The sequence below is a fragment of the Oryctolagus cuniculus genome, chromosome 17 (assembly GCF_051225735.1).
Source record: "Oryctolagus cuniculus isolate XC-2025 breed Fujian yellow rabbit chromosome 17, ASM5122573v1, whole genome shotgun sequence".
Lineage (NCBI taxonomy): Eukaryota > Metazoa > Chordata > Mammalia > Lagomorpha > Leporidae > Oryctolagus > Oryctolagus cuniculus.
The window spans coordinates 46,729,593-46,744,208 of NC_142883.1; the positions used below are offsets into that span (position 1 = coordinate 46,729,593).

Here is a 14,616-nt window from a genome sequence, read left to right on the forward strand (position 1 = left end):
CGGTGCCCATATGGGATGCTGGTGCTTCAGGCCAGGGCGTTAACCTGCTGCGCCACAGCACCAGCCCCATTTTTTGTCATTTTTTAAAGATTTATTTTATTTATTTGAAATACAGAGTTACAGAGAGAGGTAGAGACAGAGAGAGAGAGGTCTTCCATCCGCTGGTTCACTCCCCAGATGGCTGCAATGGCCAGAGCTGCGCCAATCCAAAGCCAGGAGCCAGGAGCTTATCCTACAGGGAGCTTTCAGGTCTCCCACAGGGGTGTAGGGGCCCGAGGACTTGGGCTATTTTCTACTGCTTTGCCAGGCCACAGCAGAGAACTGGATAGGAAATGGAGCAGCCGGGACTCGAACCGGCGCCCATATGGAATGGCAGCACTTCTGGCGGCGGCTTTACCCACTATGCCGCAGCACTAGCCCCTTTGTCATTTTTTTAACTTACTTACATGTGAAAGCTGTTCTCCTGGGCCTGTCCATGTAAACCTGGTGCTGTTTTTAGGAGCCATGGAATGTCAGGGGGTTTCTCACCCTTCCCTGGAGTCTGTCCTCCCCCAGGCTGCCCACACACCCTGTTGGGAGAAGGACTGAGGCAGCGCCGAGGCCGGCCGCTTGCCTGGGTCTCAGTGTCCCCTGGGGGCCACGGTCCTGCTGCAGTTTGGCTCCGGCCGCTTTCCTGTGCCCGTCGCTCCCCCTGCCACCCACATGTCAGAAATCCAGCTGAAGGCACAGCTCCAGGCCGTCCTCCAGGAAGCTCTTTGGTCCTGGAATAACCCAGAGGGCAGGTGGGGGGCTGGGGGTGGTGTTGTGTGAGTCCACAGCTGAAATGTTTGGCCACTGCAGCTCTTCCTGGCCTGCTCCCCCTGTGCCTGTGGGAGTCAGGAGACCCATCCTGGCCCCAGCTCTGCGCTGAGCTCTCCATGACCTCAGATAAAACCCCTTCCTCTCTCCAGGCCTTGGGCCTCGTGGTGGTTTCCTGCTCGGTTTGCTACCCGGTGCCCTTTGGCTCGGGCTGTGACTGACCCCTGACCCTCCAGGCTGGTGTGGGGGTCGTGGTGTTCCTGAGATGCCCCTCTGCCTCTGACATTCTGTGCTGTCATGTGTCCCTCGAGTCCTCCCAGGGCAGGTGGGGGAAATGGCATTTATACCCATTGCCCAGAAGGAGAAACTGAGACCCAGAGGTGACTTCAGTCCCGGCAGCACAGCCTTCAGCCTAACCTTCCTGGGAAGAGGGAGCTGCCGCGTGCAGGAAAGCGGCGTCTGGAGCCAGCTTGCAGGTGGACTGCCGAGGCCAGTGGCTAAGTGTCCCCAACGCTGGGGACCCTGGGGCTGGGCATCCACAGTGGGATGCTGCCCAGACCGAGGCTCTGGGAGGCGGTGCCCCTACATCTGTCGCACCCTGGAGGGGCCCGCACTGTGGCTGGACACCCAGGAGGTTTGTGAACGTTTGTGGTTGCCAAGTCACGGAGCAGAGTGACCCCGAGGCGAGCCCCTCACTGAGGAAAGCCTTGGGTTGGGGCGTCGGGGACACTGACCAGGGCTCTGTGGGCTGTCCGGCCTGTCCTGTAGTGACTTCTCCCCTGAGGGCACCTGCCTCCCCCCTCCCCGCTGCCACCCGCACCGCTTGAGCTCAGCGGCTGCTTCCCCCGGGGCTGGACACAGCCGCTTCCAGAGCCCCCCCACCCCCTCCCTGCTCACAGCAGGAAGCCTCGTTGGCAGACCTGCTTAGCAGCTGTTACAGGAACGGTAATTTCGTGCAGCCTCTTGTCCGCTGTTGTGGTAAATAACAGATAATGACATTTCCAGTCTGTGGTGTGGCTCGGCGCCACGCACCTTGCCAGCTGCGCCCCACAGGCCCTGGGGCCTCGCCGCCCTCCCCACTACCCGCAGCTCTGCCGCAGTGTGTCCCCCGGCTGTTTGCTGATCACTGACCTCGGCTTGTCCTGGGTCCCCGTGGGAGAGCACTGGGCAGCTGTCCTGCTGAGGGGGAGCCCAGGGAGAAGGAGAAGCCGGGTCCCCACCCCCACCCCCACCCCAGCTCCTTTAAGCCCAGGCCTCAAAACCAAGGATCAGGCCTTGATAAGAGGCCGCACAGGCCTCGGGTGCAGCGGTCGAGGCCCCGCTGTGGACGCCTGTGTCCCACATTGGAGTTAGTGCCCAGCTCCACTTCCTGGTCCAGCTTCCTGCTGAGGTGCACCCTAGCAGACAGCGGTGATGGCCGCCCGTGAGGGAGACTGGCTGGAGCTCCTGGCTCCTGGCTTAGTCTGGCCCAGCCCTGGCTCTTGGGGGATGAGGCAGCAAACTGAAGATATGCATTCATATTTCTCTCTCTCTCTCTCTCTCCCTCCCCCTCCCTCCCTCCCTCACTCCCTCTCCCCCTCCCCCTTCCAAATAAAAACAAGTGAACGAAGGAGAGCAGCAAGCCAGCGAGCGCTCAGGGTTCTTCCGGCCTCTCCTCTCCAGACTCTTGCCTCACCCCTGGTGTTCCCTGCTCTGGTGGGAGAGAGCTTTTTCCCAGGGGTACAAATGGAGAAACTGAGGCTGAGAGGGGCTGTGACCTGCCAGGCCTCCCAGAGACCCCATTGCCAGGAGCCCCACCAGGCACAGACAGGAGCATAGTTGGCGCCCTCCAGGAACCGAAGCTGAGGCCCAGCGCACTGGCCCAGGCGTGGAGGTGGGGCTGCTGAGCCATGGCACGGCCCCCACCAGGCATCTGCCCACAGGAGGGGTTTCGATTGTTCTCCAGCTCCTTCTCACTCCTCTTACTCATCTCGCTCGGGCAGCTGTCCCAGGCTGTCTTCCCCAGCCCTGTGCGGGCAGCACCTGGTCCCGTCCCTGCCCCGATCACAGGCCCACAGCTGCCTGCAGGCTCCCTCAGACCTGTGCTCTGCACTAAGGCGACTGTGCATGGGGCCCTCTGAACACCCTGCCCAGCGCCCTCAGGTGGGCGCCTGGAGTGAGACCGAGGTGTGCCGCCTCCTGTTTGAGTGTCCATCATCAGATGTGCCGGCTTCTGCGGACCCTCCTCTGAGGTTCTGATCCGAAAGTCCCTCTCTGTCCCTTTTACCTCCCCGGCTCCTGTGGAAACCTCATTGCCCCCACTCCCCCCGTGTCATTGCGGCCAAAGTGGCTCAGGCCACTCCTGTTCCTCGTGCCTGGACAGGGGTATGCCCAGGACCAGAAGGAGTGACCAGAGGCAGGGGCCTCCCCAGCCAGCCTGGCAGCTTCCTGTCTGACTTGATTCCCTGGGCAGACACGCGCACAGCGAGACAGGAGTGCAGAGGTGAGCCACAGCCGTGTCCGAGCCGTGGTTTCGTGCTGCGCGTTCTGTGAATACCAATAATGGACAGCAGCCGCGCCGCCTTCGCCAGCCCTCCCCTGCTCCCAGGACGCAGCGGCAGCTGGTTGCTCGGAAGCATAGGGCACGGAGGAGGTGTTTAGAGCGAGCCCTCGGGGCTGGCGTTGTGGCATAGCAGGTGAAGCTGCCGCCTGTGATACTGGCCTCCCATATGGGTGCTGGTTCAAGTCCCGGATGTTCCACTTCCAATCCAGCTCCCTACTGATGCACCTGGGAAAACAGTGGAAGATGGCCCAAGTGGTTGGACCCTGCACCCATGTGGGAGACCTGGAAGCAGCTCCTGGCTCCTGGCTTTGGATCGGTGCATTTGGGAGTGAAGCAGCAGATGGAGGGTCTCTCTCTGTCTCTGTCTCTGTCTCTATCTCTTTTTCTCTCTCCCTGTAACTCTTTCAAAGAAATAAATCTTAAATAAAACAAAAAAGAAGAAGCAAGCCTGAAATCAGCAGGAAACAGCAGTACTTGCTTTTAGCTGGGGGAGGCAGCCAGGGGCAGGGGAGCTGGCACAGACCTGGGGTGTGCCGGTGGCTCCTCCAGGGGAGGAGAAAGGCCTGCCCAGTGGTGGCAGTGCAGCCCTGGGGTGGACTGGACAGAGAGGGGAGCCCCGGTCTGGCTGGGCAATTTCACCGGGCTGCCAGCAGCCAGGCGAGCAGAGGGCGTCAGGCTCCCTGGTAGGGCAGTGGGTGGAAGCATGGAGAGCCTGTCTCAGCCCGGGCAGTAGACAGCTGAGCTCCCCGAGGCCGTGCGTCCAAGGGCCCTGGGGCCTCCGTGTTGGCTCGTGGTTGGGGCAGAGGCTGGCTCTGCTGGCCTTGGCCTCATATAATGAATGAGAGGAGGGGCCTGGCTATGCCCTCCCCCTCAGACACTGCGGGGCCTGACCGGGGCAGCGGGCGCCCACAGTGGAGGCTCAGGAAGAGTTCCCCACAGCATCAGATCCCTCGGTTACCAGGCAGTATTGGAGTCCGTATGCAGTGCCTGTGAACACCACACGAGATTCTGCAGGCGCCGGCTCACGTGGAGCCTGGGGTGGCATCGGTCCCATGGAGTGCGTAAATGTTGATGACGCGGATGGCTAACCACATTCCAGGCGCTCACTGCTGCCGGCCAGCAGGGCAGGGTCCATGCGTTCCGTCTGTGGCAGCAACGCCATTTCCAGCCCCTGCCCTGCCGGCCCCCCAGGCTAAGCCCCAGGAACCTCATCAAGGGATGGATCTGAGTGGTCAGTGGCCTGGCAGGGCGGGGTGGGGGGGCATGGGCCTGACTTTTCACTTGGCCGCAGCCCCCAGGGGAGCACGTCCTGCCTCCCGCCTGGCCGTGCCTTCAGCAGAAATGCAGGTCTGATCACAGAACCAAGCGGGCCGTAATTTCCCGCCGTGTCCAGCTTCCTTTGAACAGGAATCCTGCCCATGGGTTTACCTGGCCCTGCTTGGTTGACGCCGCCCCTGTAGACACCCCCGTGGGCCGCGTGGGCCTCTGCGGGGCTCCAACACAGACAGCGGAGCGCCGGCCTCAGTCATTTCTCTGTGACTCTCGCTCCCTCTCATTCCGTAGACTGCTGCAGTGTCATTTTTGTCAAGTTTTCTACTTCTGTCATCATCGTCCGTGACACTAAAAACACAGTAACCTCTTTCCTTTTGCAGATAGGATCTCTACGGGTGGGCGCTGTGCTGCAGCGGGAAAGCCGCCACTTGGGATGCACACGTCCCACATCAGAGCACCCAGGGTCAATCCTGCTCCTCGCTTTGACCCAGCTTCCTGCTCCTGGGCACCCTGGCAGCTTGAGGATTGGGGCCCCTGCCACCCACAGGGAGACCTGGGTGGAATTTCCAGCTCCTGGCTTGGGCCTGGCCCAGCCCCAGATACTATAGTCATTTGGGCTCTCTCTCTGTCACTCTGCCTTTCAAATAACAAATAAACTTAGAGTTGAGTTTTTATTTTTACTTATTTTAAATAGTTAGAGGGAAAGAGAGAGAGAGGTCTGCCATCCACTGGTTCACTCCCCAAATGGCCTCAATGGCCAGAATTAGGCCAAGCCAAAGCCAGGAGCCAAGAGCTTCTCCCAGGTCTCCCATGTGGGTGCTGGGGCCCGAGCATTTGGGCCATCTTCTGCTGCCTCCTCAGGCACATTAACAGGGAGCTGGATTGGAAATGGAGCAGCCAGGACCCAAACCAGTGCCCTTAAGGGATGCCGGCATCACGGGCAGCGGCTTAACCCAAGAACCCTGGCGCCAGCTCCAGAAGAGTTGCTTCTAGCGTGAGGAACTCGGTGTGCGGTGAAGTCCACGCTGAGCCTGTGCTGAGGCCGTTGTCACCCCCCCACCGATGGGGGCGCACAGACCACCCTTCCGTACACACCCCTCTCTGATGCAGAACAGCTCACCTGCCAGCCTCGGGGCTGCCGGGTGATGACCTCCTCCAGGCCGCGGGCGCTCTCCAGAGAGCCCTGTGCTGTGCGTCCTCAGAACCCCCAGAAAGGGCCTTCAGTGTCTTCCTGGCCTTGGGGTACCAGCTGTCCTAATTTTTCTAAGTGTTTATTTATTTGTGTTTGTAAGGCAAAACAACAGAAAGAGAGAGACACACAGCGAGATCATCCATCTGCTGGTTCACTCCTCAGATGGCCCCAACAGCCAGAGCAGGGCCAGGCAGAAGCCAGGAGCCTGGCACATCAGCGGTTTTCAGTGTTTGGTTCCGTAGCGTGGTGTGGTGTCTTCCGGGCTCCTTGTGCAGAGCAACGAGCACAGGTCCGTCATGTTGGGCAGGCTGCGCCCCAGCAGCAGTGCCTTCTGAGATAAATCATGACCCCGAGGCCCTCAGGCCCGAAGAGTGGTGTGGGGTCGATTGCCAGGTTGCTGGGTGGTCCCAGACCCGTCTTCCCCGAGACACTGTGTGTCTGCTCGCAGGGCAGAGTTGACCCCTGCCCCAGGCCGACACGGAGCCCCCTCTGTCCTCTCAAGTCGTGGAGCTCGGCAGGATTCTGCGTGAAGTGGGTCAGGCCTGGACGTAAGGTGCCTCACGCACCTGTGGTTGCACTGTCGGTCTTGGCCGTGGCCGGGGCTCCGTGGAGCTGAGGCCTAACTGAAGTGGCCGGGTTAGGAGGACGCTGAGCAGGGCACCTGCTGACACCTTGGAGTGAGTCTGCCTCGTCAGCTTAATGCAAACGGCAGCTCCCACTTGTTGGTTTGTGTATCCTGCAGACACAGGCCCTGAGAACAGGAAGGTGAGCCTGGCCTCTGCCCCCACAGAGCTGACAGCCTCATGGCTGAAGTGACAGGAGTCCCATAGCCACACGCCCGAGGGTAAAGCCACAGCCCCCGACAGTGGGAGAGCAGAGGCAAGAGCCTGGTACCACACAAGCGCCAGTGGGGCGAGAAGTCAGGGAAGGCTCCCTGGAAGAAGTGGTGCTTTTGCTGAGGTCTGCAGGGTGCAGGGGTTAATGAGGAGACAGTGCGGCCCAGTGCATCCCAGATGCAGGGAGCAGCGTGTGCAACAGTGCTGGGGCAGAGGCAGAGCAGGAAGCAGGGCCTGAAGGAGTCCCAAAGGGTGGGGAGCAAGGTGGGGGAGCAGGGGAGACCGGAGGGAGCCGAGGCTGGCGGGCAGGCCTGGCACACCTGGGAGGGGAACAGATCTCTGTCCTGCAGCAGGGAGCCTCGGAAGGGGCCGAAGCTGGCAGGATGGGGGAGGTGGCGCGATTAGATTTGCACGTTGAAAATTTACAGTCTGGCTGCCGTGCGGGGAACCAGCTGGAGGCCGGCCCAGGTGGGGGTGGGCAGAGCTGCCCATGACGGGGTACAGGCCAGGCACGGGCAATGGCAGTGTAGATCGGGAAGGGCTGATGGAGGGGAGCTGGCGGGTGTAGACAGTCTGGAGTCCTGGGAGACGGATTATTTGGGCGGGAGCGATGGGGGAGGCGTGGCTGTGTGAGTGATGGATGCTGGGGTCCCTTGCTGGGACGGATGTGCTGCCTGCTCTTTGCTGTCCCCTGTGCTTGCCTCTCGCCCCGTGTACTGGTGAGGACACAAGGCCCAGAGAAGGGAAGTGCCACGTCCAGGGCAGCCCTCGGCCCCATGCCTGTGTCCTTCCTGTGGCCAGGGTTAGTGAGGAGACGGTGTGGCCCCGTGTGTGCAGCGCAACATGTGCAGCACACCCTGCCCGGGGTTGGCAAAGGGTGCATGGAGGACTGGGCATGAGTGAGAGAGCACGCACGGCTGGAGGCCTGGGCTGCCTCGCTCCCGCTCTGAGTCAGCCCTCAGGCTTGGCTTGCTTTGCTCAGTGCTCAGGCGCAGGTCCAGGCTGCAGAGTGCAGGCGGCTAGAGCAGGTGTTTGGTGCAGGGGTAAAGATGCCGCCTGGGACGCCCGCATCCCATCTCCAAGCGCCTGGTTTGAGTCCCTCTGCTTCCAATCCAGCTTCTCGCTAATGTGTACCCTGGGAGGCAGCAGGTGCTGTCTCATGGACTTGGGTCCCTGCCACATATGTGGGTGAGCTGATTGCGTTCTGGGCTCCTGCCTGTTATGGGCATTTGGGGAGTGAGCCAACAGCAGGGGAGAGATCTGTTCGTCTCTGAAGAAGTGTGGGGCTTCCATGGCCAGGAAGCTAGTGCTTGGTTGGCCAGGTCAGTTCCCCTGGAGGGAAGCCCATCCCAAGCATGAAAACCAGCGGCCACGCCTGGCTCCCAGGGCTGCCCCGCGGCACGTCGTGCAGAGCCGCGTTGGCACCGAGACACAGCAGAGGCTGGCTCACGTGTCCTGGCTCTCCCAGGCCTTGTTAAGTACCACCTGCTTAATTTGCTGTGCTGATCCTGGAAACAGAGCGGGCCCATCAGGGACAGGCTGGTTCCTCTCTTACTGATTTGAGACTTAATAGAGCAGCGATTGTGAATCACTGCAAGTGGAGGCGGGCTCTGCCCGGGGCCCGTGCCAGCCCATCGCGTGCCAGTGCGTGAAGATGCCCGAGAGGTGACAAGAACTGACCATGGCCTGGAAACAGGCTGTGTGCAGTCCAGGCTGTGTGTGTGTCCTGCTGTGCCCTTCCCTCCCCCACAGCACCCCACAGGGCAAGGAGTGGGTGGGGACATTCAGGAAAGCCCTCCCCCGCAACCTGAGGTAGGATCAGAGTGGTTTGCTCCCCACCTGGCCAGCTGCAGCCCTTGTTGGGGCCGGGGAGCAGGCAGCACTGGCCCCTCTGCTGGGGCAGGTAGGTTGGTCCCAGCCCAAGCAGGAACGGGGCTCCCGTCCCTCTCTCGCACCTCGCAGCCCAGACTGGAGCTTGCCCCCTGCCCTGGCCCCAGCTGGGCGGCTCTGTGCCCTGGCAGCCGTGTGTGGAAGACAGGACGGAGTTCGGGTACGCACCCTCCCTGCCCCCAGCGTCGGTTGTCCTCATCCTCCGAGACCCGCTCAGCTGTCCTGCAGTGCAGTTCTGCAGGGGTGAGCGTCAAGTGACTGCCGGGTGCACAGAGGCCTGGCTCCTGTCCTGCCCGTCCGTGTCCCCCAATGTGGACTGCGCTCCACGTGGGTGGTGAGCACGTGGGGTGGTGCCTCACGATGGTCAGGGGCAAGCAGGGGTCGGTACAGGGGACTGACGTGGGCAAGTGCATGAGCCCGTGGTCTGGCTGCAGCAGCCGTGCCGGGAGTGCTGGGTGCCGGCTGGAAGCACAGAGCGAGTCGGGAGTGCTGGGCTCGCAGCCCAGGGCCCTCCTGCCGGCAGAGCTAGCGCAGGGGTGAAAATGCTCTGGGAGTCTTCCTGCTGTCCGCCAGGGTGGCTGCCAACCGCGGGGGGTGGGGGCACCGAGGACCTGAGCTGCTTGCTCTAGTGACTCATTATTACTCAGTTCAGTGCCCGTCCTGGCCGGCGGCTACCGTATTCCACAGCACAGGTCTAGAGGAGAATCAGGCGAGGGTCAAGACCGCGGTGCAAGGGGGTGTCGCTGGAGACAGCCGTGACGGACAGTCGGTGTCGGTAGCTGTGCGTGAGCATCTCAGGATCCTCAGAGCAGCCCCGGCAGGTCGGGTGATGGGCGTGGCGGTGAAGACCCCACCAGGGACTCCTACATCCCATGTTCGAGCCCCAGCTCTGCTCCTGATTTAGCTTCTTGCTCGTGCACCCGGGGAGACAGCAGTGATGGTTCAAGTACCTGGGGTCTCTGCCACCCAGGTGGGAGACTCAGGTTGAGCTCTGGGCTCCTGACCTGGCCTGGCCTGGCCTAGCCCCAGCTGTTGCCAGCATTCGGGGAGCAAACCAGCAGATGGGAGTTCTTTCTCTGTCTCTCTCTTTGCCTCTCAAATACATAAGTAATTTTTTAAAAGATGTATTATTTAGTTTGAAATTAAGAGTTCTAGAGAGAGAAGGAGAGACATGGGGAGAGAGAGGGAGAGAATGAATCGTCGCTCAATTGCATATCCACTGGTCCACTCCCCAGGTGGCCGCAACAGCCAGGGCTGGACCAGCCTGAAGCCAGGAGCTTCATTCTGGTCTCCCGTGTGGGCAACAAGGATCCAGGCACTTGGGCCATCTGCTGCTGCTTTTCCCAGGCCACTGGCAGGAAGCTGGATCAGAAGTAGAGCAGCCAGAACTCAAACCAGCACCCATATGGGATGCTGGCAGGGCAGGCGGTGGATTTACCAGCTATACCACAATGCTGACCCCAGTAAATAATTTTTAGAGACACAGAAAATCTATTTAGAAAAACGTTGGAGGATAAACATTATTATCCCATTTTACAGATGGGAACATCTGAGGCTTAGGGTAGCTCTGGCTTCCCCCAAAGCTAGCACCCAGCACCATGCCATGCTGCCTCTGCACGAGCCACGAGCATCCTTCCAGGAACCTAAAACCTGTGACAGGGTGCAGGAAGGCTGGAGGTGGAGCCCCTGGAGGCCTCCAGGGCCAAGATGGATGATGTTGCGCCCATTTCCAGGGCTCCAGTGTGCAAGAGCGGAGAGAGACGCCTGATGCTGGTCAGGGGCTGCATGGACAGAGCGTATGTGTCTTGTGAGCCCTCACTTCCAGTGGGGTGGTATTTTAGGGCCTGTGGGCATGAATTAGGGTTAAAGATATGACAGTGGAGCCCCCAGGAGGAGGAGACCAGATCTCCCAACTCTACCCTGCAGGATGGAAGGGGCCCTCACCAGCACCCAGCAGTGCTGGCGCCCTGGGTGGGCCTTCGGGGCCTCCAGAGCTGTGGGCTTCCCCGCCTGGTCCTGGGTACTTTCGTTAGGGCAGCTGAGTGACCACGACAGGGCCGAGGCTGCACTGTGCCCAGAGCTGCGTTCCGAGGGAGGGCAGCCAGGGCCAGGCTGTGGGAAGCCAGCGGGGGTCAGTGGGGAGGCGGGGCCCCGGGCTCCCTGCCTGTTCTGGAGACCTGTCCTCCTCCTAGAGCCCATGTCGGGCAGCGGGTGAGCCCTTGCCTGCTGCTCTCACGTTTCCAAAGAGCCTGTCCCAGTTCCTGCTGTGTCGCCTTCTCTGCCCACTCACTGGAGCGCCTGAGTGAAGCCTGCCCCCTGCAGAGCCGTGGGTGCCAGCTTGGCACCTGGGCAAGGAGGGCGGGACTGGCTCTCCTGAAGCAGGGAGAGGCTCTGCTTTGTCACTGACTGGCCACCTCGCATGCTCTGTGAGGTCTCCGACCCCCCCCCCCAGCTCTGTCACCCACCTGCTTGTGTTTTGTTGCTGGGGCCACCGTTCCTGGCCTTGTAACTGCTCGGCAAACAGTAGTCATGGGTATTTTATTCCCTCCTTGCTCCCAAGACCTTGGGTCCCCTTTGGCAGCCCTGGGAGGGGCAAGCCGTCCCAAGCCCCATAAGTGCAGCAGGGCAATTCACCTCTCTTGGGGCCCTGTACCCCTGCTCGCTGCTGCACACGCCCCATGGGTATGTGGGGCAGTAGGGATCAGCCGGGAGGCACAGCCGACTGGCCTCGGCACCCCTGCCCTCCTACCTGCTGGACCCTGGGATGGGAGGCACATGTTGGAAGGCCCAGCCGGTGCCATGCATGGGCCGATGCGGCAGATCCCGTCCTCGAGGCAGCACTGGGGGTGCGAGGAGAAGGGGCAGGCTCCAGATCGCATCAGGGATGGCAGCTTAGGGCTACAGCTCCCCAGGAGCTCCTTTCTAGAAATGATCCCAGACCTACGACCGGCACAGAGCTCAGAGGGCATGGATGGCACCCAGGGGACCTTCCCCAGATGTGCTGGACCTTCAGAGACCCCAGGCCTGGGGCCTTCAGCAGAGCCGGGCTGGGACCCCAGTCATGCCTGGGCCTCGCCGGCAGCCTGGGACAGGAACTTGCAGCAGGTGCCGCTTTGCTTTGGAGCAATAAATGAGCAGTGACATTTCGCACACCTGAGCCTTGGGCGGCAGCCAGTCCTCTCACCCCACGAAGGCTTCGCAGCTTCCCTTGCGTGCAAGCCAGCCGCCCCATCAGGCTGCTGACACCACGCTTTGGGAAGCCAGACTGGTGACGTTTCTCTCGCCGGGAGAGCTCCTTGCTCTGTTGGCAGCCTGCAGAAAAGGCCAAACGACTGCGCCAGCCTTCCCCTCCCCACAGGGACAGGTGGCCCCGAGGCCAGCTCTGAGCCCCTGGGGAGGTGACGCGTGGCTGAGTCAGGCTGCACCTGGGGAAGCTGAGACCCAGGCTCAGCCCCAACAAACCCACGTCCGCCACCCGCGTTTCCCGTGGCTCGCCCTGCGCTGCTTGCTGCAGTGCCTGCTGGGGAAGGAAAACGGTGTTTAAGCTGCGAGCTGCTCCAGCCCCGTGGAAGGCACAACGATCCCGCCGTTTCTGAAGCCGCAGAGGAGACGCTGTCACAGCTCTGGCGTCAGCCCCGGGCCGGCCTTATCCACTGTGCTGGCCGTGGCCCCGGGGAAATGGGTCCAGTGCTGCCGTACTAGGGCTTCAGAGAGCGGTCGTTAAGCGAGGAGCTCGTCATAAAGCCAGTGCTCAGGCAGTTGCCCGGTGTCTTCCAGCCTGTCACATATGCTTTTTAAGGATTTATTTATTTATTTGAAAGAGTTACAGAGAGGCAGAGAGAGAGAGGTCTTCCATCTGCTGGTTCACTCCTCAGATGGCCGCAACGGCCGGAGCTGTGCCAATCTGAAGCCAGGAGCCAGGAGCTTCTTCCAGATCTCCCATGCAGGTGCAGGGGCCCAAGGACTTGGGCCATCTTTTACTGCTTTCCCAGGTCATAGCAGAGAGCTGGATTGGAAGTGGAGCAGCTGGGACTCGAACTAGCGCCCATATGGGATGCCAGCACTTCAGGCAGCGGCTTTACCTGCCACACCACAGCACTGGCCTCGTGAGCCTGTTTTTAGAAATGGATTTATTGACTCTGGTCTCCACATGGAGACCTGGAAGCTCTTGGCTCCTGGCTTCAGATCAGCGCAGCTCCAGCCATTGTGGCCAATTAGGGAGCGAACCAGCGGATAAAGACCTCTCTCTCTCTCTGCCTCTCCTTCTCTCTGTGTTTAACTCTAACTTTCAAATAAATAAATCTAAAAAAATTATTTATTCATTTGAAAGGCAGAGTTATAGAGAGGCAGAGGAAGAAAGAAAGAGGTCTTCCATCCACTGGTTCACTCCCCCAGATGGCTTCAGTGGACAGAGCTGAGCCAGGAGCATCTTCCACATCTTCCACAAGGGTACAGGAGCCCAACCACTTGGGCCATCCTCCGCTGCTTTCCCAGGCACGTTAGCAGGGAGCTGGATTGGAAGTGAGGCAGCCAGGACTCAAACCAGCACTCATGGAATGCTGATGCTACAGTCAGTGGCTTTATCCACTATGCCACAGTTCCAGCCCCTACATGTAAGCTTATTTTTTCAAAAAGATTTATGTGTTCATTTTGAAGGTAGAATTACAGACAGAGGGGAGATACAAAGAGAGAGGGAGAGACAGAAAGAGAGATCTTCTATCCACTGTTTCACTCCTTAAATGACCGTAATGGCCAGAGCTGAGCCATGCTGAAGCCAGGACCCAGGAGCTTCTTCTGCGTCTACCACGTGCACATGGGTGCAGGGCCCAAGCACTTGGGCCAGCCTCCACTGCTTTCCCAGGGAAAGCTTTCCAGTAGGGAGCTGGATCGGAAGTGGAGCAACTGAGACTTGAACCAGCTCTCACATGGCATGCTGGTGCTGCAGGTGGTAGCTTAACCTGCTGCACCACCACACTGACCCCACGTGTCAGCTTTTTGTGTGGATATATACAAGTGCTGATTGACATGATTTCCTGCCTGCATTTCCAAGTGGCTATGCTCAGGCTGTTTAACATTCCATGTGTGTCTAGAACTTTCCTTGAGATCAGGTGTTGGGGTTGTTTCCAGTTCTTTGCTGTTGATAATAAAGAGCAGCTTTGACTCTCAGCACGTGTTTCTGGTGTGGTCTCGATAGAGCATCACAGGGTGGGAGAGGAGACTGCAGTTCAGCGCCTTGTTCTCAGATCCCTCATAGCCCACAGCCAGCCGGGGCATCCTCGGGCCTCTGTGTCTCTGGTGTGGCCCCAAACCTCTGCACCAAAGCAACAGCCACGCCCTGGGAAGACAGCCAGGCATCCTGGGGTTGCCATCGTCCCTGCCACTGAGCCAAGGAGGAGGTGGCCGATGTGTTTATACCCTGTGTGCTCTCTCTTGTAGAAAGTCTGCACGAAGTGTGGGATCGAGACCTGCCCGGGCCAGAAGCGGCCCCTGTGGCTGTGTAAGATCTGCAGTGAGCAGAGAGAGGTAGGTCCTCCAGCCAGGGCTGGGGGGAATCGGCATGCATGGTGGGAGGGACAGCCTGCTGGCTTGCTCATCAGCCCCTGCATCGGGGGCTACAGGTGCTGGTTGTGTACCCGGGGGTCTGTGGTAGGGGCAAGGAGCCCCTCCCACTGTGCATGCGTGTGGGTGGTGTTGGCAGGGACTGTCGGTAGGAGCTGCCCCAGGTGAGTGTCCACTTGTGGCCACTGCTGCCGCAAGGGCCTCTGACAGCAGCCTCGGGGGGGAGACGCTATCCTTACCCCCTTCCCTGGCAGGGAAGTGGAGACGCAGCGGTTGAGTGCCTGTGGACACGGAGTGAGTAGGGGGCAGCTGGGAATGGAGCCGCCGTCTGCTTCTCTGTAATTCTTGTTCTGACCCCGCTCCATGGGCTGAGGTGAGGCTCAGAGTGGACTCGAGTAGCAGCAGATGGGGGCCGCCCCTGCCCCAGACTGGGCTTTCCTCCCCACACCAGGCTTGGCGGGGAGCCCGACGAGCAGGGGCAGGCAGGCGGCGTCCTCCATGGGAAGGCCAGGTTGGGGTGGAGGGCC

The 14,616-nt window shown here is 60.5% G+C and overlaps 1 protein-coding gene across 3 annotated transcripts in view; it reads left to right on the plus strand.

Moving 5' to 3' along the window:
- The window catches only part of RPH3AL (rabphilin 3A like (without C2 domains)), a 129,687-nt gene that overhangs the window by 66,219 nt on the left and 48,852 nt on the right, over window positions 1-14,616 (plus strand). For all 3 annotated transcript variants that reach the window (XM_002719053.6, XM_070061180.2, XM_089317586.1), the window contains exon 5: window positions 13,967-14,053. In XM_002719053.6, the coding sequence (XP_002719099.1) occupies window positions 13,967-14,053 (87 nt within the window). The remainder of the gene's footprint in view (window positions 1-13,966; window positions 14,054-14,616) is intronic.